Source organism: Mytilus galloprovincialis, chromosome 14, assembly GCF_965363235.1.
Source record: "Mytilus galloprovincialis chromosome 14, xbMytGall1.hap1.1, whole genome shotgun sequence".
Lineage (NCBI taxonomy): Eukaryota > Metazoa > Mollusca > Bivalvia > Mytilida > Mytilidae > Mytilus > Mytilus galloprovincialis.
Window position 1 is genome coordinate 20,069,694 of NC_134851.1, and position 25,726 is coordinate 20,095,419.

General features: G+C 32.5%; 1 protein-coding gene and 1 long non-coding RNA gene across 2 annotated transcripts in view; both read left to right on the forward strand.

Annotated features, from left to right (window-relative positions):
- Window positions 1–8,950, forward strand: part of LOC143059547 (uncharacterized) — a 38,853-nt gene extending 29,903 nt beyond the window's left edge. Inside the window, exons 15-17 of the mRNA XM_076233065.1 lie at window positions 922–1,251; window positions 7,351–7,505; window positions 8,326–8,950. Coding sequence (XP_076089180.1) covers window positions 922–1,251; window positions 7,351–7,505; window positions 8,326–8,511 — 671 coding nt within the window. The 3' untranslated portion in view covers window positions 8,512–8,950. The remainder of the gene's footprint in view (window positions 1–921; window positions 1,252–7,350; window positions 7,506–8,325) is intronic.
- Window positions 8,951–16,826: 7,876 nt separating this feature from the next.
- LOC143059541 (uncharacterized) overlaps window positions 16,827–25,726 on the forward strand; it is a 44,961-nt gene continuing 36,061 nt past the window's right edge. The window contains exon 1 of the long non-coding RNA XR_012973509.1: window positions 16,827–16,938. This is a non-coding gene — a long non-coding RNA (uncharacterized LOC143059541). The remainder of the gene's footprint in view (window positions 16,939–25,726) is intronic.

Below are 25,726 nucleotides of genomic sequence, written 5' to 3' on the forward strand. Positions count from 1 at the left end.
AGAATTTGAATACCGTCGAGATCTCCACCCCTTTACCATATATATTCATGTATGGGACAACATAACAAATTCAAATGAAATATAGGGGAGTCCCTGGGGTCACCGTACATCCTCCTGTTTGAGAACTTGGAAATGGTCAAGATCTTCACCCCTTAACCATATACATTTTGTATATTCATGTGTGGGCCAATATAACTAAATAAATGAAATATACGGGGAGTCCCTGGGGTCACCATAACCCCTCCTGTTTGAGAACTTGGAAACTGATGAGATCCCCACCCCTAAACCATATATATTCATGTATGGGACAGTATAACAAATCAAATGAAATGTAAGGGAAGTCTCTAGGGTCACCCTACCCCTTCCTGTTTGAGAACTTAAACACCATCGAGATCCTCACTCCTAAACCATATATATTCATGTATGGGACAAAATAACAAATCTTTACATTCACAAAAAATACATTTACTATGGGCAGGTCAGTCAGACCTCACCTTTGATCCCTGTAGTAGTGAACATTTGTCTGATTCGTGTCTCATAACTTTTGTACTATAGAACACAAACTCAGTTTTCTTTCCAGGGAAACCAGTCCATTCATACTATTACATGTTCGTACTAAGTCAACTTGTACTACTAGTAGTCAGCTAAAACCAACGATAACTACCAAGTAGAACAACTGCAATCATTGCGAACTTGTACCACTGTAGACTCACTATAAAAATATACATTGATTTTGAAACCTTGATAACATATAAATTATTTGCCTTAATAATTAATTCATCAGATAAAAATAAATGTACTATATATGAATGTTTAATGTTGAAGCAACATTGCCACAGTTTTCATAATTACGTTTGCCTTGGTTTTTTGTTAACTGCCTTCAGCGCTTACAGCACTTTGATTTTTGTTTGTTTACAATAGACACATGCTTGTATGGTGACCAGTTTGGTGCAGTCTTTAGTAATGGTTGGACATGTCAAGTTATGTTTGTACAAGGACCGAATAACTGTGCTCAAACACAGATACAATCATCTTGTTGTGCATCTTGTAACCCAACAACGACAACGACTACAGCTACAACTACCAGAGCTACAACAACCAGAGCTACAACTACTACGTCAACGACCACCAAGGCGACCACTACTAAAGCGACAACCAAAGCACAACCCACACAGACAACAAGAACTACAGCATCTCCTGTTACAGGACAACCAGGAGTTACTGTTATCACAGAAGAAGAAGAGAAAGATTGTAAGTAGAGGTTTTACTGTTTGAATGGTCTTTAACTAGTCGTTTTGGGGGACCCTTCATAGCTTGCTGTTCGGTGTGAGCCAATGATCCGTGTTGAAAAAGGTATTTTAACTTCACAAATTGTAACTTGGTTAGAGAGTTGTCTCATTGGCAATCATAACACATCTACTTATATCTATTAGCTTCCTTGAGATGTCCTTATACACTGTGAATTCATCTTATTCGTGAAATTTACCATTTTGTGGTTAATTTCTGAAATAATAAAGAATCACGAATTTAAATGTTTGATGAAGTTTAGATATTATGTAAATGCAAACTTTGCCAAAACAATAAAATTAATGTTTTATTCGATTCTCGAAAATAAGTGACCACGAAAAAAATTCAATCCATGAAAAAATTATTTGTTTGAATGAGTTGATTTTTAAAACTGTTTCAGCTTTACGGTTTTCTCAGACCCCCTCTATTTGAAGTTAAAATTGATGCTCCCTTAGGAAATGCTTCTAAGAAATACTGCATAACTAATTAAAAATACGAGATTTTTTTGATTTTTTCGACACCATCGGGCCTAAATTAAAATATTGTTTGTTTGCCCTTTTCCAACCCTATGTTTTGAAACAGGGTAGGTAGGTCGGTAAAATATTTTATTTTTTTCCCCAAAAAAATAACTTGCCTCGGTATATTTTTTTTCATGGGTAGGCAGGTAGGTATAATATTTTATTTTATAGATACAAAATCTGCATGTCATTTTTGTCTGTTTTGCTTTTGCTAATAAGTTTCTGGGACTACACTTCAAAAAAAAGTATCATGTAGAATGTGAAGTTAATTCATATGCACTACTATTTTGTTTTCAAATATCAAAATATAGAGCTGTGCCGCATATTTTCAACGTTTAAATATGCCTGGAACTTTGAAGAGTTTTAGATTGCACTAATATTCTGTACTACGTACCTTGTACGCTTACCTCTACCTAAAGGTTTTCTGTAAGAGATAACTTTGTCCTGGTAAAATATGTCCGGGCAGACATACATTACTAGTAAAAAAGTCCCTAGAGTGTTTAAATTTCCGTGTGTGCCTATGTTTCTAATAAAAATGGTACAAGACTTAAACTCAATTGTCACATAGTTTACATCGCATTTATAAATGATCTGTATGGAAAACTTGGGCGATTTTACTGCCAAATATTCTCCACTTCACAGGCTTTTGTCACCTTTGGTTCATGTCAGATATAAATAATATAGCAATGCTGGTCGAAGGCATCGTTAACATAATCTTCCTGATCTACGGATCACAAAAGGCCATCCCTACATAGAATACAACGTCCGTTTACACAAAATACTACGGTTTGTACACACGTTGATAATTTTGTATTAAACGAACTTTTTTGTAAATGAACCCTGCTCTTCAAGTATAAAAATACAGAGTTAACGTACGTCATATCAAGATTTCAAAGCGTTCAACATCGATTTCAAACAAATGCTTTGAAATCCTAAATGCAAGTGTTCATGTCAAACGCTCACGTGATACCAAACGGACTAGACCTTTCACGATAAAGATAAAACCCGAGGATTCCGGTAAAAAAGTTTTGAGCGGGAAATACAAATAAAAGATTTTTGGTAGGAACGAAAAAATAAAATAAAATAAAGTCTTGCTGATAAATACAAATAAAAGATTTTCAGGCGGAACGAATTTTAAGGGTCGGTCGGTAAAGGGCAAACAAACAATATTTTAATTTAAGCCTCGTGTATTTCGTCGAAAATTTTGCAATAATAAAGACGTCGCTTAATTTTGTAATATATTAACATAAGCTTGAGCCACACATATCCATATAAAAATATACATACAAAAGTATTTGACGTCTTCGTACCATTACCATTGTTTCATTATTTTGGAATTCACAAGTTCATGCATGTGTATACGGTTTAAGAGTAAATGAAGCTATGCATACATGTATATAGATATTTGTTTTGTAGTTTTGATTGCTTGTTGTAGAATCTATGCAGAGCTAGTTTGAGTCGTTTCCCTTTGTCCGATGTTGTTTTATTTTTGTTACTTCTTGGTTTTTTTCCCCATACGAAACACTAAACAATCAAACATTTTAAATCAAAATACAGAACACCTGTTGTATATTGTTTCAATACAAAAGTGCGTGTCAATAACCCTCTTCTATAACTTGATTTACTTTTCTTGACTGGACGGGGTTTAAGAAGTTCGCTCATTAAAGATCAGTCTATATAGACAGGTGTTTTTTTGATAAACTCATCAATGAAGTGTCCAGTTATTCGTCCCATATCATACACTCAGTTCTTTTGTATATGCGTTTGGTGACATATGATTGTCGTTTGGATAGGTGATTAGAATTCAATAATAATTATAACGGCAATCATCCTTATCACACACATCTTCAAATAGACTGTCCTTATAGAAATTAAAACATAAGATCCGTCCGATCAGTTGAAATAACATTGGTAATAGTAAACACAAATTTGCAGATATAAATGTGGATAACAGTGAAAGCAACATATTGTTAATAATCAATCAATCTACAATTGTTCAAAGTATACATTTCCATTAAACCTAAGTATAACATTGTTTAAAACTTTTTGTTATTAGTTCATGTCATGGTTGAGAGATGATAAATGATATTTCAAGCATTTTAGTAGACTCTGTTGGCTGTCTTTACTCTTTGGTCAAGTTGTTGTCTCTTATACACATTCCCCATTTCCATTCTCTATTTTCTGTAATTGAAACCTACATACGAACCTAGTTAGAATCAAAATGTTCATTTCACCTTTCTTGTTTAGAAAATGACTCAAAACGATTAACATTGATGACAGATTTTTTTCATAATGCTTTGAGTGAAGCATAATATGTTATTGGCGTTAAAGGGTACATTATTTGAAGAATCATACTACTACGAGGAGAAAAAAAGCTTCCATACAAAATGTCATCAATCCTTACACTAATTGATTGTTAAGAAAGATAGATATAGATATAGCCATAACCTATACCCACGTTAACTTAGATCAGTATTTTATCTGCTCTTTAATATAAACTTTAGAAAATCTGAGCATTCCAGTAAACTTACAACATTATTCTATAAAGCTAAGACATTAACATGATTAGGCTTGTTATAACCGCTACGGATGTTAGTATTATCCAACTTTACCAGACTTGTCATGTATCTGGTATGCATCCTCAAACCAGAACATTACAAGTTTGCTTCCTGAATGGGCATGCGTTTGGTATTTTATAGTGTGTTTTCTATGTTGTGATATTATACTATTGTTTCAGAAAAGGGAGAAGGTTTGGTACCATGAAAAAGTTTAATCCGGCTGCAAATGTTTGCACCTGATCTACGTCCGGAATCTTATGTACAGTAGTTGTCATTTGTTTATGTAGTTCATACGTGTTTCACGTTTCTCGTTTTTATATAGATTAGACCGTTTGTTTTCCCGTTTGAATGATTTTACATTACTTATTTTTAGGGCCCTTTATAGCTTGCTGTTCTGTGTGAGCCAAGGCTCCGTGTTGAAGGCCGCACCTAGACCTATAATGGTCTACTTTTATAAATAGTTTTTTGGATTGAGAGCTGTCGCATTGGCACTCATATCACATCTTCCTATATCTATGTGAACGGGTCTACTTCTTGGTCAGTTCTGTAAGCAAGTCCATCTTTGGAATACACGAGGATTATTCGACAGATTGATATTACACACGCAATAAACATTTCGATGTTTTATATCATTCACATCCCTTTCTTTTACACCAATATCTTCCTTGAACATACAGAAAAAAAATACGTGTATATTACATTGGAGGGACAATATATTAAGTTTATGTATATTTTGGTTTTATATTTATATTCACTTTTCAAAAAGAAAACATTGTGTAACCATTCTCCTTCAGATAACCCGAAAGGGGGACACGTGGTTTGTACAGTTGTTTACTCATATAACTTTTAAACAATTTGGAGCGATATTTAATGATTACATCGTTGGCGGCAAGTCGCAGGTTTTAGGTTTGAATCTTAAGTTATGAAGCTGAACTTTAAGTGGGAACAAACTAATTATACAACACCTGTTTTTATTGATTATTTTTTAGACAGCATTACACAGTTCCAACTTTTTAAAACGACCCTTGTTAACGTTGACTTTTTATTACTTTTGAGTTCGGTAAGTCAACAAAAATATATTATAATATTTATATGTAACATAAATATGACATTGACAATGGTATGATTTATTTCGTCTCATCAGAGGTTAAAATGCATTGATCAAACGGGAATTATGCCGGGACCGAGAAATTACTTCGACTCATCCGAGTTTTCGACACAACCACGTTCGATACAACGAGGTTCGACTGTACATACTGTTTTCATTTCTCCCATCGTGTTTGTCTTTAAGCAATTGACCCATATGGGTGTATATTTACTTTATATTATACTAACTTATATGGCGTGAGTAAAACAGGTCAACATTAACTTCAATAATTGTTTGTTAGGATAACAACAGGCCATATTAAAATAAATGTTGGTGTAGGCTGGTTTTGAGAAAGTAAGATTCGTTCGCCGTTTAAGCATTAGAAGATATGTGAAACGTCATAAAACCAATCTAAGTACATTGTGTACAATTCAAGTACACCACTTTGTTCCGAGAACTGTCCAAACGGACAGAAGAAAAACTGTAACACTACAGTTCAGATTTGTTGATGTGTATTTAAGTTATTATGTTCTCATTATTCACCGTTACCATTGACCCGGCCAACAAAGTTCAAGGTGAAATAAAGCAATATTTAATTAACAAACCATTTAAAATTTATTTCATTCATAAAAACGGGTGGGAATTTTTGTTTAAGGCTATTTAATAACCTTCATAACAAATTTAACTTTAATTGATATTCATCAGTTTTATTCAAGTGTATAACACATGCCTTTCAGTTTAAACCAACTGCATAAAACATACTATTCAGCTTAAATCAACTGTTGAAAACATACCTTTGATGGTTTGAGGGTATGATATAGGATATGACTATTTATAGAAATGCAATAAGGGTATAATATATAGAATATTTAAAAATATAAACAAAGATATTATTACAAAAGGGTCATATACAAGAATGAGTGTAATTGATAAAAATAGAATAAATCATTTAAAGGTAAACGTAAGATAGGTTTTGTTTTAAATGATGATATATAATTCAACACTATTCATAAACATCGAAGAACTGGAAATTAGCATTTATAAGATTTTACTCTGGTGCAGTTGTTGCTTAATATAACATTTTTGTCAAACAGAGTGTTAAAAAAAATTCTTTTGTTTAAGGGAGTTTTTAAAAAAAATATGTCTTTTCTTGGTTTGTTTTGTTTTGATCCTTTGTTTTTTTTCTGTCTGTCTTCATTTGTATGTGTAAATGTTGTATATTTCAATTCACATTATACTCATATTTACCAATCATCTTGCAAATGAGAGTTTGGGCTAGCTATAAAACCAGGTTTAATTTACCATTTGTCTACATAATAAAATATGACAGTTAATGTTCTTTCCTTTGATGTGACCAACCTTTCAATTTGCTTTTTAATTAGGCACTTTCCGTTGAGAATTTTCTTCCGAGTTCGTTTTATTGTTTATTTTACTTTTTGAATTTATTGACGTCCTAATAACTTAATGATATCCAACTTCGTACTTTATTTGTACTTTAAATCTTTTGGTTCGTATGTCACTTATGGGTCTTTTATTAATGAAACGCATGTTTGGCGTATACAATTAAAAGACTTGTATCTGTTATCACATAAACAACACGACGGGTGCCACATGTGGAGCAGGATCTGTTTACCCTTCCGGAGCACCTGATATCACCCCTAATTTTTTGTGGGTTTCGTGTTGCTTATTCTTCAATTTTCTATGTTGTGTCATGTGTCATATTGTTTGTCTGTTTGTCTTTTTTTTAATTTTTTAGCCATGGCGTTGTTGTTTATGTTCGATTTATGAGTTTGACTGTCCCTCTGGTATCTTTCGTCCCTCTTTTAATGAGATAAGTTTGCAATTTACTTCGTCTACATAAAAATATAACGTTTCAATCATTACTTTTTATTTATTTCAGATTTATTCGTTATCATTGCCTTGTTCGCCGGTGCTACGATACTTATTTTAATAATCATAATAACAATGACCTGCTGTTGTTGTCGAAAGTCTGACACCACATCTAAACCAAAACAAAAACAAAAACCAGTTCAGAAACCAGTTCAGAAAAGACAAGTAAGTATTGCGTTTGTTCTACTTCCAAGTTGTTTGCAATAGGAGTGAAATAAACCAGAGGGACATTCAAACTCATTGTTTAAACTGTGCTATCGATTAAATTTTAAACAAAATTTAACATAAAATGTATACAAAACAACTATTCTTTTATCAACATATATCGTGTCTTTTTTTTTTTATATTCATGAACATAACAAAAGCCTTGAAAGACACCGAATTAGTACTGACATGAATGTAAGGGACGACCATTTGATTTTATGAATTAACTGGCTTGGTAAGTATTAAGAATGAATAACTTTGACAACTTGATCTGTTGATGAAAAATAATAATCTGCTGTATGACATGCCGGATACAAATGTGAATCAAATTGAAACAAAATTGTTTTCCGCGTCAAAAAGCATGCCGTACCACAGATTAAAATAAACGACCAAACCGATAAGAATCTTCCGTCTCCCTCACTCTGTTTCAGTAGTTTCACATCGTTTGGTTTCAATTGCTTACCCTTCCGCAGCTCTTGAGATCATCCTAATTTTTCTATAGGTTCGTGTGTTTCATTGCTTTTTATGTTGTGTTTCGTATACTGTTCTTTATATCTTTTGTCTTTTTCTTTGCAATTTTTGTACTTATGAGTTTAAATTTCCCACTAGTAAGTTTCGCCTTTTTGAATTTGATAGTTCCTGATGAAAGTAAATATCCAGATAAGTTCTACATGTAAAACAAAATATTTTACAAATAACAATGTTCATATAGGACAAATTAAAAACAAATCAAATGAATTTGTTAAATATTAAGTAGTACGAAATTTTCTTTTATTTGTAGATGAGTACTGTACGCCAAACACAACCACCGAGAGGTTATTTAAATCAAGCTATGGTTTACGATAATGTAGCACAACCAAAAAAAGGATTTGTGAATCAATCTATGGTTTACGACAACGTAGTTAGACAATCAGTGCCGAAAGTTCAACGTGTTCCACGACAATACAGTTATCTTCAACATGTGTAATACTCGTCATATGACAAACAGGTCATGGGATCTGAGTAAACTGTCGATATGATGCATATTTTATATTATTGCATAATATGTCTTATGTGTAACAATCAACGATTTATGTTATCAGGTTACATAATTCAATCACCTGTATATGATGCAATATGCAATGTGGTTCGTTTGGGGTCAAAAACTGTGACTTCAATGAGTTATACAAAAACAATAAACGCGTGTTGATTGCTACTATTTGCTTAAAGCAATTGGGGAAAATTTCACTCATACCATAAATAATTGATTATTGTTAATGTGTACAAAATATTCATTTCATTATATATATATGCATTTGTTGTAAAAGGTATTGCAATGTTTTATGTTATGCGCAATTTTTCATATGACTATTGGAATGTATAATGTTTATACATATAGTGAGGCGTTAATAAAATATTGAATCTGGCATGCAATGTTGGTCTACATGTTTAATAATTTTGTAAATTTCAATTCGTATAGAGTCATAAGCTACAAATTAAATGAACAATTAAAATATTTTTTTGTTCAATTTTTTTTCAAAACAGAATATAAAAATGACAGTTAGCTAAGCATTATGTTTAGTCAAAATTCGTCAAAGTAAACAAACAGGCATCGCTGATGTTTTTTTGAACTGGCAACTCAAATATCCAAACTATTTTGAAACGGTATTCGTGAAATCTTTATTATATACCTAAACCGTTGGTTTTCCCGTTTGAATGGTTTTACACTAGTAATTTTGGGGCCCTTTATAGCTTTTTGTTCGGTGTGAGCCAAGGCTCCGTCATGAAGCCCGTACATTGACCTATAATGGTTCACTTTCATAAATTGTTATTTGGATGGAGAGTTTTCTCATTGGCACTCACACCACATCTTCCCATATCTACTAACTAAAGGAGACAGTTAGCGTGTTTGCCAATTAAAAAGTAAACATAGTAAAACAAGGAAGCCACAAAGAATAGCCATTTTTGTTGATAATGCGAACTACAAAACTTTTTTACATCTTGTACCTGTCAAATGTAATTTAGTTATTTGATCAAGGATCGATAGAAATTATGTGTATATATGTAGCAACTTTACAAAACTTGGATGCGATATGAAACTTCACGTATGACGAAGACAATTAAAATTGAGAATGGAAATGGGAAATTAATGTGTCAAAGAGACAACAACCCGATCAAAGAGCCGAAGGCCACCAATGGGTCTTCAATGCAGCGAGAAAATATCGCACCCGGAGACGTGCTTCGGCTAACTATTAATTGTCTTATATAGAACACATGTTGAAATTTCTATACATGTATAATGTGTGTGGTATGATACTAATTGAATTGACCCCAACATACCCCTTTTATAATACCACCACCCAAACCACATTCATGACGTTCTGAAACGGTTTTCTTTATCAAAAGTATCATAATTGATGGTTTTAAAAAAGTAATAAATTTGATATGGGCGATGTTGCTTAGCCTTGTAGAATTTCACGTCTATTCAATATTATTCCTATTTTTACGTGTCATTTACTGTTAATGATTTTTATATAACAAGATATCTGTACTAAACTGCATGTATTATGTTCTTTAAGCAATTGAGTTATGGAAAAGATATTACCGAGGGAAGATACGACGATGTTTAAAAAAAAGTACAAACTAGTACGTTTTTGTAATTTTTTTTTATTTGGATGTAAGGTTGTCTCATTGGGACTTATACCAGATCTTCTTATATCTATCACACAGAATGGTAAAACAATAAACAAATCAAGTTGTTCCTAAAACAGAAATGTCAGAGAAACACGTGTGTGCTTAGAAATCAGAGACAGTTAGGAAAACATAACGTTCTCTTAAATTCTCGTTAATTATAAACAAATGATCGCCCGATCAGTTTTTTTTTTTATCTTTGATATGAAAGTTATCGTAACTTGCTATCACTAGCTCATTTTCAAAGACTATAAATGATAATTTGTAGTTTACCATCCGTAAGAGTTTTGTTCCGTTAAGATTCACTATTTAATCATGTTGTCATGAAGAAGGACATTTCATACTCTAGCAATCAAAATGACTTGTACATTAAACTTATATTGTATCAATACGGTAGCTCAAAGTACGTTGATTTTATTGAACGAAGAATACTGCTTTCTCAAAAGTTGCTAAGACAGTGCAATGAATAAATCAAATTAAGGTCATCACTCAAGAAATTTTACGGTCGCCATCATGAGCTGATTGACCATTATGACATAGGGTGTCAGAAATCATATCTGATAACCTTCCTCAGTCATAATAAACTTCCATCATTACCGAACTAAACAAAGAAATTACACAACGGGTGTCGTATACGGTACAAGAAATGTTTACCCTTCTTGAGCACCTGCTTTCACTCCCGGTTTTTAGTGGAGTTCGCTGATTGAACAGTAGGTTATGAGTCCTATAACCTGGGTTAAAGTTGATAAAGGTTCATTACCGCTATTTTGTGCATTTTTCCTTTGATCTTTTTTGGTGATAATTTTTCATATCATGCTACTCGCTTCAGATGGAAAATTTTCGCTAGAAACTAAAGAGGCTCGTGGCATTGCTAATGAAATTTACCTGACGTCATAGGTAAAAAAGCGATAAACAAATTATCATTGGTCATCTCAACTCGATTGCTTTTCTCGCTTTCGCTGTACCCTTAAGGTTGAGATGATCAACGATAATCTATAAATACCACGTGTATATACAATTCACACTTTTGCTGAATCTTACTCACTTTCAGATCTATAAAGGCACATGCCGACATGATTTATAATCAGACGTTTTCACATCTTGTTCCCTCTCTTTTGCATAACCGACTTCGCTTAATTTAAGGGTTTTGGTTGAAAGAATTGTGTCTCGTTAAGATTCAATATATAATCATGTTGTCATGAAGAAGGATATTTTATACTTTCTGAATCAGAATTGAAGATTCCAAGTAATTGCTACAGTAAACTTGCATTGGATCATTATGGTAGTGTTACATATCAATATATTAAGCATAGGTGATGGAAATGACCGTGCAATGGTTATAAGTCTTATAAATTAATCGTTTATAGTGTAATGAGGAGTTCCAAACTACATGTATGAATTAACAATCCACATTTTTGCAGTCCACATTTTTCAGAATGTTTGCTACTTTCAGAGCTATGAAGACACATGCATCTTTTATAATCATATTTTGTCACATAGACAACAATAATCAATCTATAAGCAATTGTAATTTGAATTCACTTAGAAATTTCGTGAAGTCAGCCTTTTTTGCTCTATCTTTATTGTTTTGGTTGCTTATCATTTGTTCGCTGCAAAACTGAACAAAGTTGGTAAATAATTATAGCACCAGATTATTTCCCGCCTTTTCGTATGCGTTTTTTAAGTTTTTATTATGTTTACTTCTATTAAAGTTATACACCAGCTCGATGATAACAGAATGTTTACCAAGGTTTTATATAACTTTCCTTTTTCCTTAAGAATCATATTTATTTGATCCAGAGTTTATAAATTGGTATTTAGAAGCTCTTAGATAGCACCACGTAAAAACCCTTACCATTGTGATATGGTGCTTCCATAATCTTTAACTGCCTTGTTTCTTTTAAAATTGGTTACTATAGGTAGAAACTACAGGTTTGGGTTTTAATGTTGGGATGTTTGTAACTGTCCGAAGTCAGTGATAGTTGAAGACGCGATTAAATGTTTAACATCGCCATATATACATTATACGTTATGCCTGTCACAATCAAACATAAACTTCGGTGTTTGTCTTTTAATCAATCTGCAATAATTATTTATCGTTTAACATTATTAGCTTAAATCGAACCCTTTTCTTCTTTTGGATTCATTATTCGTCGCCTTTTATAGCTTACTAAATGTATATATAAACATGTCTTGCTATGTGCCAAAGATCTTAACAAACCTTATCCTTGGTGTACATATGTATAATAAATATAGTATTACTGGTGAAAGTCGAAACAGTTTTTTAGTATATTGATGATTTCTCGATTCGTAAAAAACATGCACGATTGTTCTATCGCTGGTAAAGTAAATTAACAAAAATATAACTCCGAGGAATATTCAAAACAAAAAGTCCCTGATCAAATGACAAAATCAAAAGCTCAAATACATCAAACGAATGGATAATTACAAGCAACGATTTTTACATAATTTTCATTAATTTCTATGTGGTTTTACAAACTTGATCAATAATATATCACGAGTTGTTAAAGAGATCACAGTGTGTAATCTCAACTTCGTGCAAACGAAATCTATATCTCATTGAGATACACGAGTACTTGATTTTATAATATCAAACCTATTTCTATTTGCCCTACAGTTTATAGCGGTTCAACAAGCACATAGAAAAACGACGTTGTAAATAATGTATAATCTCCAATCTATATGTATGTCGTTAAATACTTCAACAACCACTTGATTGTGGCTTTTATACTAATACGAGAATATTTTACAATATCAAGATTTATTGGTGAATGATTAAATGATTAAAGCGAAAGTTTTTTACCGCAATACAGAGTATGCTTATAGCTTGTTATTCAAATATGTTAACGAGTGATATCAGTAGCAAAACAATTTCATCACTAGCCTTACAACACAGAAGTTGTGAGATCAAATCCAGCACATGGCAGGCTCTTTTTGTCTCTTATTCTGACAAGATTTTCGACTGTGTTTATAAGCTGATGTTCGAATGAATGTTTCTGTCTAAATATATTTGCATATCTTGAGAGTGTTTCGTTTTTGTCTAGATGACCCATTACCCTGCTGAAGTTTAGATATGATATCGGATATGTTCCTTACGTCGTAACTACAATCTCCTTCCCTTTCATGAATGTGACCTACCGAATTAGACTATTTACTGGATTTGTTTTAACATAAACAACACGATGGGTGCTACATATTGAGCATGTTCTGCTTACCCTTCCGGTGCACCTGAGATCACCCCTAGTTTTGGTGGGGTTCGTGTTGCTTATTCTTTAGTTTTCAATGTTGTGTCATGTGTTCTATTGTTTGTCTTTAGTCATTTTTAGCCAGGCGTTGTCAGTTTATTTTCGATTAATGAGTTTGACTGTCCCTCTGGTATCTTTCGTCCCTCTCTTAGATGTATTCAATCTTACAGGGTATCGATGTAAGTGATACTGGCCTTAGTCTGTTTCCCGGCCGTTATTGAAATTCTTGACAATTCTTGTTAATATTTGTATATTCCGAACGCATACTCATACTGAATGTTTTACGGAGGGAACCAACCTATACTGGCCTATAGTTTGTATGGTCAGTGTTATCTCCCTTTTTGGTTACTGGTTATACAAAACCAAGTGATCAATCTTTTGGTATTTTCTATTTTCAAAGAACTGAATATAATAAGTTGGGGTATGGCGCAACATTTTCAGTAGCTTCTGTCAAGACTCTACATGGTATGTTGTCTTGTCCTATAGCTTTCCCTGGATTTATTTACTCTTACTCTTTAAAAGGACAATAATGATGATTAATATTATAATAGTGATAGCCATCGTAGAACTGTTTGATGATTTTGGTCATTCTTGTAGTTTAAGTATTTTGTTGGTGTAATATCTAATATCGATGTATTGGTTAAAGTCAACATAAGAGAATACAGATTTATAAAGATCGTTTAATTCATTTACTTTTCCTTTTTGTCAATTACAGGTTTCCAATTTTGTCCAAGCATAGTTGTGCTACTATGGTCTTCTATTCTTTTGGCCAATGATGCAAGATCAAAATGTTCCGATGTTCTTGTATATTTGCACCCCGCAAAAATAACCCGCTATACAGGTGATTACACTTTTCAAGCTCTTCAATTTTCCGGAAGTGAGCAGATAAAATGCTGAAAAGGTTATTTTGTTATTTTCTTAATTAATTCCCTTTAAAAATCATATGTCACTTGACTTATGTTTTCCTGTACATTTGAGCAAATGAAATAACAAAAAAAATATGGCGCAAATGCAAAACGTCGATAGTGCTGTTTGGTCGGTCATTTCGGACTTTGACGGTTGTAAATATCCTTTCCACTCGACTACAGATTGGACTGATGAATTCATGGACGGTAATACATGTATATTTATCCTTTCGTATAACGCTTTTGTAGAGGAAAGGTGGTATTAGGAGTGGGATGTAAGAGGTTTGTTGTTTTAATGGCAAACTTCTTTTTTTATAAATCAAACAAATGGCATTTCAATTTTCTCGTGGCATATGGTATGGCCCATACCTTTTCTTTATTTGAATTTGATCTATTTTTAATTGACTTTATATCAATACAAACTTTTCTCTCTACTTGTGAGCATGGTAGATTGATTTTGCCATTTCAATTATTTATGGGTAGATTATGTAAAACAACTGGGATATGTAACTTTAATGACTTCGTTCAAAAGAAATCTATAATCAGTACTCATTTAGAACATAACGGTCTGACTGTGAATAGATTTTATTACACACTTTAAAATAAACTGTAATTAACACCACGTTTATGGTATTCAATCCAGAATGAACTCAGCAACCAAAGCAATTTGGGACCCTAAAATAGTTGTGGTCTTTTTTAGGACTTTTGTAATGTTTTCGATCGCAATAGGGCGTTGGAAAGGATTGGGTGTTGGTGTCAACGATTTTTTGTTCGTCCTAGCAGACGACCCACCTGAAACTTTGCTTTTGACTGTATATGCCCTACGTAAGCTATGGTATACAATTCTGAATAAACTCAGCAACTAAAACAATTCGGGACCCTAGAAACGGTTGTGATCTATTGGCCATTATGACAAAAGTGTGTCAGAAATCATATCTGATATTCTTCCTCAGTCTTAATAACCTTCCATCCTTACCGAACTGAACAAAGAAATAACACGACGGGTGCCGTATACGGTGCAGGAAATGCTTACCTTTCCAGAGCATCTGATTTCACTCCCGGGTTTTAGTGGAGTTCGTATTGTTTCTTATTTATTATTTATAACTGTTTATGTAAATGTCTTTTGGTTTTATGAGTCTTTGTTTACTCCTTGGTTTGATTGTTATTGTCTATTGTAAGTTGTGGCGTTGTCAGTTTATTTTCGATCTATGTGTTTGAATGTCCCTCTGGTATCGTTCGCCCCTCTTTTGTAATCTATTGGAAGATGTATTTCACTTTCACAATATCAGCACTTTTCGATCACAATAATGCGTTGGAAAGAATGGGGTGTTCGTATCAACATATATTTGTTCTTCCAACAAAAGTTTCACCGGAAACCTTGTTAAAAACTATGTCTTTATCTGATTTTGTGGAACGGATTTTCTATGACCTTAATTACGTACGGATCTAGTAGAAATTATAGCACAGAATATTATTATCCACTTGAAACTTATATTATGACTGCTATTTCGTGACATTGGGGCCGTTGTACCCTAGCCTATTCCTTATTCTTGATATAATTTGATTTATCAACGAAAGCACAACAGAACAAAAACTAGATAATTTTTAAACTACTTTTAATTGGCTATCTTGATCTAAAGATAGAAATGTATTATTACTATCGATTCTATGTCTTTGTAAATGACATGATAGTATTGTGAAAAGTGCAATAACTTTGATTTAATGTGCACGAATCTAGACATGATCTTGTTTATTAAAACATGTGACAAAATTTAATACTATCTCGTTTATAAAAACATATGACACATTTTAATACTATCTCGCTTAATAAAATATATGACAAAATTCCAAGTAAATCTATAAGCATTCCATATCACATCTGGAAAATAAAATAAATCTCGGACAAGCAATATCAAGTACAAACGTTATTTTACAGTATATCGATTTAACGAAGAGAAAAATTCCTGATCCAGTGAACAGTTAGCCTGGCTTGCTGCTATTTTCATTGATTTTCGATACTTTTCACTTTATTCTAACGACTCTATCATGAATTAAAATCTACTAATTATTTAATTAAGTAAACGACCGGTTCACAATGGTTTGTTTATTTCAGTTTCTTTGGTTACAAATTATACGATGTACAACACTGATTAGAGGTTCTATTAGGTATCCAAAAGAAAACGCGCCAAAAAAAAAGAGAAACAGCAGACGACCATAAAACAAATGAAGAGTGAAGTAAAAAATGAAACCACCCGTATATGATGCTAAAAACAGCTTTTTTTAAATCGGGTATCAATTACATTGTACACACTTAATAATTGCAGGTGGAGACATAAATAGTTATAGCCTTTTGACCCCAGGTATCGATAAATATACCCGTTATTGGAAATACTTGCAGGCCAATGAAATGCACTCAAAGTTCTTGATATTTCTGAACTAAATTAATGTTCATTTTGTAATAGGGGGATTGCTAGAATAATTGATTTTTTGCTGACTATTGTCATCTGTTGATAACAACTGATTAAAGGTGTGTTAACGGGTACTTCAATCAAGGTAAGAATTTAACATTTTTAACCTGCAGTTTTCATTTGGTTTACTTTTTTTAATGGATTTATCTTTAGAGTTGTTAATATTGATTGGGAAAAAATGGGATGCGGTTGGTGTTTTTTTTTTTTTTTAAATTTAGAAGTTTTAATTTGTTTGATTGGCAAAAGGGTAGCTATACACCAGAAACCAAAATATGATATATGCAAGCGACTATAGGTCAACGGTACGATACACCTTCAACATTTAGCAAAACCCATACCGTACAGCATCTAAACTGTTTACAAGAAGTTGTCTCATTCTATGTGGTACTCTAACTGGTAATGGCTTATTTTTTTATGTACATTTGGTGCTTGTTTAGTTTTTTTTCTTATTTTATAGTCAAAAATTATTCACGCCATTTAGAATTACTTGACATGAATGCATCCGAAATTCTCTCTGTTGTACCACAACTTTACATCCGTTTCCGTGCCAACGTACCCGGTCTAGCTCCTTTTGGAGTTCATGTGATTCCCTCGCATATTTTTTACATACCTTAATTTGTCTTTTCTGAATCTTTTACGAGATTTTAAGATCGGTTACTTAGTTTAAGTGTCATTGGATTGAAGTTCTTTTAAAGTTTCAGTTCCAAATCGAAGAACCATTCTGAGAAAACAGTTTATCTTGGAAATTTAAGAAATATTTCAGTATTGTTTCTGACGAATAAAGGGAGTATAACATATGATCAAACGGAAACAGATATTTAGTCTGTATATACATGTAGCATTGTATGAATAAAAAAAGAAACGTTTGCAGAGGCACTAACGAGAGCATTGTTCGTAACGAGATATTTTCACAGATTGTATTACTGTGAGATAGATAGAATAGCTTAGTGACAGGAGTCTCTTACATTGACCACAATCGTGCAACACCAATATAAGATATGTACAGCTCGGGGTGTTATCTTAACGCATTATTTGGATTACCATCAACTGAAAAATCCTTCGTCATTCCGTGCTCATACACTTTAACAAATGACATTAACTTATGGTTACCATAAAAAAAACAGGCAACAGGCATTGTTGAAATAAGTTTGATATGTTTTAATAATGTGAGATGAACCGATAAAAAATCTAGATAGGTTTTACATAATGAGAAATGAAAAAAAAGTAGAAGAAAGAGCATACGAAATAAAAAGTTATAATGAAAAAAAAAAAGCAAAGAAGGGAGATAAAGAATAATTGGAATCTTAAATAGAAAAAATAAATAGAAAAAAAGTAAAGAATGGAGAAAATAAATGCTGAATTGATCACCTGTTCCCATTTAGACCCTTACCAATGTAGTAGAGGAACAGTGAGTTAAATGCTGTTTTTTAATTGTTAAAATGTATTCAACAACAAGTCGAAGAACCTACTATATACCTTCGACTTAGTTTTTACCATTAATCTTTTAATACAAATGCGGGAGATATCAATGAATCAAAAACCTATTCTCTGATTGTTTCCCCCCTACAAAAAAGGCATGGATTGGGTGAAAGAAAATTGCATTACAACAATGGCAAATCACTTGAGAGCATATCTTGTAAAATGATTTGACAATGAAATTTATCTTAATAAATCATTGGAGACCATATGTTGACCTCTAGATGCCTTTTTTCTTTTTTCTTTTTTGTCGTTTGGTTACCTATTCGATATCTTTTATGAACAAATTTGCTGAAATTTTGTTTCAAAAAGATGCACGTATGCTCCCTGCAAATAACATACTAAGAGAACTCTCCCACCAAGATGATATGGTCTTAACATCCCATAATGTGAACACCATGTGAAAGTCACTCGTTTTAACTTACCCAAATCAAACATAACAGTAATTCAGATTTGTTAAGAATGTATGAAGATGAAATTAAAAATCTCGAATTTGCAATTGATACTTAAAGTATATGAAAAATAAGAATATCAGTTATGGAACAAAATAAGCTAAAAATAATGATAGGTAAAGGAGCTCCTTTTCGAGATATATGTGTTTGTTTTAAATGGCGGGAAAAGGCCAACTCGGACTTTTATCTTATATGCTGCATTGGTATTATAAGAGTCTCAAATTGATAGAAACAAATCTATATTCTGCTTAAATGCTGGTGAATGACATTTAATGAGCTATTGAATTCTTATATGAAAAGAATAATGATTGTTTGGGGTAAAATATTTTACCCTAGCCTGTATCGCAGGGGTAAAGTTGACATATATTTCTAAACCTCACCTACGTCATCCTTAAGTCGATAAAATGTCGATATTTCAATCATTTTATATTGAAATTAAATTACAAATGCATGTAGTTTTCACATGTTTTACACACAACAGTTTAATTAAAACATTTTATGAATTTTCTAACCATTCAATGAATGACGTTTAACTACATATTATGTGTGAACTTTTTAAACTGACATCTAAGATCCGAAGTATATATAATGTTTATGTTTGTTAATACGTTTTTTTTATATGGATATTTATTCCCTCAAGTTAATTAAAATATATTAATATTTTCTTAAGATTTATGATGGATCCTCTCTAATAAACCTTTTGGGTTTATGGATCTTAGCACTACCCGATACCGGATTTCAAAACACTAATAAAAATCGTCAGGGTTATGTAAAATATTTTGAGATATCTAGTTTGAACGAAAAATCTATCAACATTACTAAAAAAGTATGTTATACTTAGTGTTTATATAAACGCAACACATCATATTCAAGTCCCCTTAGGTCTTTTGCAACTCATTCTGCAAACAGACTGCACGTTCATCTTCAAGTAAACGTTGATTAACTCTTAATTTTTTGTTTGCCTATTTTTCTTTATTCTATATCGTTTATCCCTTTGAACTGCGCTTTTTCCCTATTATTCTCTATTCTGTCTATTCTATAAACCCCATTCAGACCCTCACAAAATACATCCCTAACAATCCGATGCTTTTCAGCTTTTCTCGACAACAGACCTCACCTGTGTTGAAGGCCGTACGTACGGTGGCCTATAGCTATTAATATTTGTGGTATTTGGTCTCTTGTAATGAGTTGTATCATTTACAATCATACCAAATCTTCTTTTTAATCAAGACCCTCCTTTTACACATCGCAGAATAAATGATGTCACTACACTCTTTGAATACTTGTCATTGAGTTCTTCTTAGAATGTCGACCAGTGACAAATGTTTCACTTTGATTCCGAATAAGAACTCAACAAAAAAATCAGTTTGATAATTGTCTGCTAAGTCGATCATTGAGATGACATAGCAAATGCTAATTTGTGTCTTGTGGTAATTTTGTTAAGAATGTACGTAGGCAAAATTAAAAATCTAAAAGTCTGAAGAATATTAGTTAAGGAACAAAATAAGCTAAACATATAAATAGTTTATGGAGCTCCCTATCGAGATATTTGATTTTTTCTTTTAAAGGCGGGAAAAGGCTGACTCGTGCTTTAACCTTTATTTACATTGGTATTATTAGGGTCTCGAATTGATAGAAAAAATGTACTTTCTGATAAAACTTTTGGTGAATGAGGTATTGACGTCTTATATGAAAAGTAAAATGATTGTATGGGGTAAAATATGTTACCCTGTATCGCAGGAAAAAAACACAGGGGTCCGAAAATTTCACAAAAATTCCTAATCATTACCTAAGTACATCTTTAAGTCGATAAAATGTCGATTTTTTAATCATGTTGTATTGAAATACACATGCATGCATTTTTCACACGTTTAACAGGCAACTGTTTAATTAAAAACATTTATGAATTTCTAAACATTCAATTAATGACGTTTAACTACATGTAGGGGAGCTTAAACTGACTTGTAAATAAGTATAATGTTTGCTTATACGGCATTTGATAGAGATATTTATTTCCCCAGTTAATGAAAATATATTAACATTATCTTAAGATTTATGACGGATCATCTCAAATAAACCTTTTGGGTTTATGGATCTTGTCACTACCCGATACCGGATTTTTAAACACTACTCATAACGTCAGAGTTGTTAAAGAATGACTGTAAAAAAAATTCTGTCTATGAAGAAATAACATAAAAAATTTGGTGCACACTAAATAACGCGCATAGCAGGTTATTTAACAGTGTGCACCACATTTTTCATGTTATTTCGAATAGACAGAAAAAATATTACAGTCATTTCTTATAATTTAATTCTAAATTCCATTTTGAACCGTAGAAAACCATGAAAAAACGTTGATGACGTCGCGGTCACATGACTAAATTATGTCTATGGGCTGATAACAAAATAACGTCAGCCAATCAGAAGACGCGTTACATCCAAAATTAAATTATTGTAAAATAGTTTTGATTTATTTAGGTTGAACAAAAACATCTTGCCTATTTATCAACATTACTACAAAAAGTATGTTAAACTGAGTGTTTGTAGAAACGCAACACGTCATATTCAAATCACCTTTGGTCGGTTTCAATGCATTCTTCAAACATAAGCTCCACGTCACTTTAACAGTTTAGTCTCGCATCGACTCTATTTCAATTAATAAATAAACGCTGGCATTAAAACTTATTGGAGTTAACATTTAAAAGACACACATTTCTTCCAAACGTAATCACACTGCACCAACTGCAAAAGAAAATTGTTAATCTGTATCACCTTTATATATCCTTAGCTAAGATTTGCAAGAATTAAGTACGTTGGACATGTGCCAGCTAAAGCTCACATTCATTTTTTGCTGTTTAAATTGTTTAAATTTTGAAGGTTAAATTCTGAAAAATCAAGAAGACCTGAAGATTTATGGGAATGGTCCGTGTGAATATCCTCATATGCTTTCAAAATCTAAGAACGATTAGTAAACTTCCAAAGAATACCTGTCGGTTTGACTTTATATTAAATGGATTGGTTGTTTGATTGGTGTTTAACGCCACTTTCAGCACCGTTGTGCTATTTCGTGGCGGTCAGTTTTTATTTGTGGAGGAAGCCGGAGTGCCGGGAAAAAACCACCCACCTTCGGTAGGAAAAATGACAATCCTAGTTAATTATTTTTTTTCTTTATAAGATTGGAGTCGAGTGCACCTGAGTGTTAAATGGAAAATACATGCGAAGGGTTGCGTTTCTATTGGCACTCAGTATACTTATAACCGTCCGAGAAAAAAAGGCTACATATATCAATGTGTATCATCACCACTGGATATAGGTACCCTTGGCCTGGTTCTCTGTTCATTGTCTAACTGTATAAATACCAGCGTATAACTACCTGGATACCTGTATGTTGGTTTATGTACAGTAATGATCAGTAATGTAAGTTTTCTTAAACAATGAACAGATAACCAGGTCAAGGGTACCTATATCCGATGTAGATGATACACAGTGTATATACACGAGTAAAGGTAAGTTGGTATCCCCCTCTCCCGACTGCGATTACTCTAAGAGAGATACATTGTCGTAAAACTACTGTGGTTGTATTCGATCACTTACATGAAAAGACTAATATAAAAAAAGTATATGAAAATTAGAAATTGTAATTATTAGCAATACTGTGAAGCCACGCAAGAACCCGAAAGTTATCATCATGCAACCAGCTGATGTTTCTCTGTAAACAAAGAAGTAAGAAGAAGAGCCAGAGACAGATCTGAACGTTTTCCAATAGCAGCAGTACTGTGCTTATCTTTGTTATATAACAGTGTTGAATTCTTTTTTTCATAATTATTCTTAAACATAACATACATGTATCTACTTGCATAAAGATGATTGCTTGCAGAAAAAGGCAAATTAATGAAAAGTGTACAAATTATAAGTCGTCGTTCCTGTCCAATGATTTCACGGTAAAATAAATGTCTGACTATTTAACTGTAGAGTTGCAGCGTTTTTCCAGTTATCTTTAAAATTATTTTCTCACGCTCTCGTTGCCGTGGTGATAAGCATAAACATACAACTTTTGATAATATCTTCACTTTGTGGACTTTTGAAAATAATGTATTGTTGACTATGCGATTGATATCAATACACGATTAATTGAATTTTACAAGAGACAATCTGTAGAACTGGTTATTGCAAACCTTAGGAAAATATCAAACGTCTGCAAATTAATTGCTACATGTATCGGGTACGTGCTTGAACTGAAATATCAAACTTTAGGTAAATATTAGACGTCTGCAATTGGATTGGTACATGTATCGGGTACGTGCTTGAACTGAAATATCAAACTTTAGGAAAATATTAGACGCCTGCAATTGGATTGGTACATGTATCGGGTGCGATATATATTTCGTGCTGCGTAAGGTTCTGAATAAAGTTTACAAAATATTAAAGAATAATGGGTGAAAAATAAAGAATGTAGTGCCGAAAAAACCCCAGAAAAGACAAAAATAGACAAACGAAAATAAGGAAAAGAGAATAACGGAATAATAAAATTGATTGTCGGGCATGTTACAATGATATTTGTTATATTGTTTTGTCTATTATATATGTTAATGTCTGTATGTTACTCCAAATCATTGATTGTCAAGGCATCGACGTTGCGTTCTCGACATCTAACAAGAATTCCACTGGCGGTTAGGTGCTTAGTTTTGAACGCCTCGTCGTGACTTTGAAATGAAGACTAATAACAATAAATGCTCTTCCAAAGCAGGATTCATATACATACCACATTAACATATTATCACCCTTATGTGAATGTTATATTTCCAACTGGACGTAAATTAAAAACCCTATAATCGATCCATCGTCATCATAATCATTCACATCATCATCCTCATCATCATCGTGCGTGAATAAGTGACAATGGGTGGCAATCAAACAGTAATCAATCATAATTTAAGAAAAGGATAAATTAGATTTTAGATGAGGTGTAATTTAAGATCAAGATGCACAGTGGATGTCATATTGATGAGATAAGAGTATAAAATAAGAAACGTTTACAAGTGATAAGAATAGCACAATGCTGAATGATTACACTCCGTTTAAGAAAATCATTGAAAGTATGTTATCAAATTAACTACATGAAATCAGATGTATTCATATTTAATCGTTTCCTTCGAGAAATTTACTCTTGTAAACAGTGTATTAATATCATGGTATTGCTTATCTAATACTCATTTGATTGTGCAAATTGTTTTTAAGAATTGTGATATTTTATATCTGGAACTGTTTTACTTGTCAATATAGTATACCCAGCTTATATGTAGATGTAGAAGGCCACGGTTTGAATCACGATTGAATGTTTTTTTAATTGTGTTGCCTTCTGAAAATAAAGAATTTATAATTAGGTCTTTCCACATTCCGTGGAAGACCTTTTGATTTTGTTCTGATTATTATTATTATTATTTTTTTTTCTTTTCTTCCGCCTAATTTTTTTCTTGCGTATTATTGATGTTTCAAAAGATGTAGCTTAGATATTTGGAATATGATATCGTATAGTTTATACGCTTTAAAAATTGACAAAGGCGTAACCAAATACGTTGTAAGAGTTATCTCCCCAAACACTGTTTTTTCTTTTGGCCACTACTCCTTCGCAACCATAAAGATTACGACAAATTTATTTTACCAAATTCCTCGTTACATCTTCAGAATTCGGAGTTTAATTTTGACCGAAGCTATCCGGAGACTCCATATGAGAGTTATTCCCCCTTATGTATTTGATATAAGTGAAATGCGTTTCTAACTGGTAAACCATAAGTGATAGAGACTTACGGTATTTTGATTTGAGATCCTTGGTCCAAATAAATAAGAATAAGGTCAAGGTCAAAGGTCAAGGTCATATTATAAATTTTGATTTTGGCTTATTTCCGCTTAATTTTAAACACTGTATAACATATCGACAAATTATTTTTACTAAATTATTAGTTGCAACATGTCGTTACTTATATATTTTGGTTGAACGGGTACGTAAACAATTAATGGGAATTTTCATCCATCCTTTATTTGGAATTACGCGTAAAGTGATATAACTCATTAACAATACATATTCACGACCTAGGGTCTTTTGATTTAAGGTCCATTGTTTGTGACCTTGAAATTTAGGTCAAGGTCATAGGCTAATTGGATGTTCTAGATTTTGACCTGTGCTTCAAACTCATATTAATACATCATAAAGAACTAACATTTTAAACTGATTTTTCATATTTTAATATCAAAATAAGTCTTTAATGGTGGAAAGACCTTCAATTGTTCTCTGAACAATTGGTTTTTAATTATTATTATTGTTTCCAAAGTGATATTGAAATACTTTCTATTGTCCATACTTAATGACTTAAGATTTACATGTCGAATCAAGCTTAATAGAAGACCGATTAGTTTGTGACAATAGAAACTCTCGCGTGGTTTGACTCAAGATTTACACGTCTCATCAATGTTAATAGAAGACCGATTAGTTTGGGACAAGAGAAACTCTCGCGTGGTTTGACTCAAGATTTACATGTTTAATCAATGTTAATAGAAGACCGATTAGTTTGTGACAAGAGAAGCTCTCGCGTGGTTTAAGTTGAGAACAAAGAAGATACAAATACAACGAACAATTCAGTCCACACCGGCGTACAATGATCGTACTTGATTAAAAAAAATACACGTAGAATAGAGCTTAAGAAATCGATCCGTTTCTTACTATAGAAACTCGCACATGCTTCAGTTTAGAACCAACAAGCGAAAAATACGACTGGCAATTCTTAAATATTTATCATTTTGATAATCTTGTTAAAGCATTTTCAAATGAGATATAACTGAAGTTGTTTATATCATTAAAACTAATTTAACACTTCAAATGTTCATATAAGTAATAGCAGAAAAAGCCTATTGGGAATAGAACATAACAGATTTATGGATTTCTTGTGC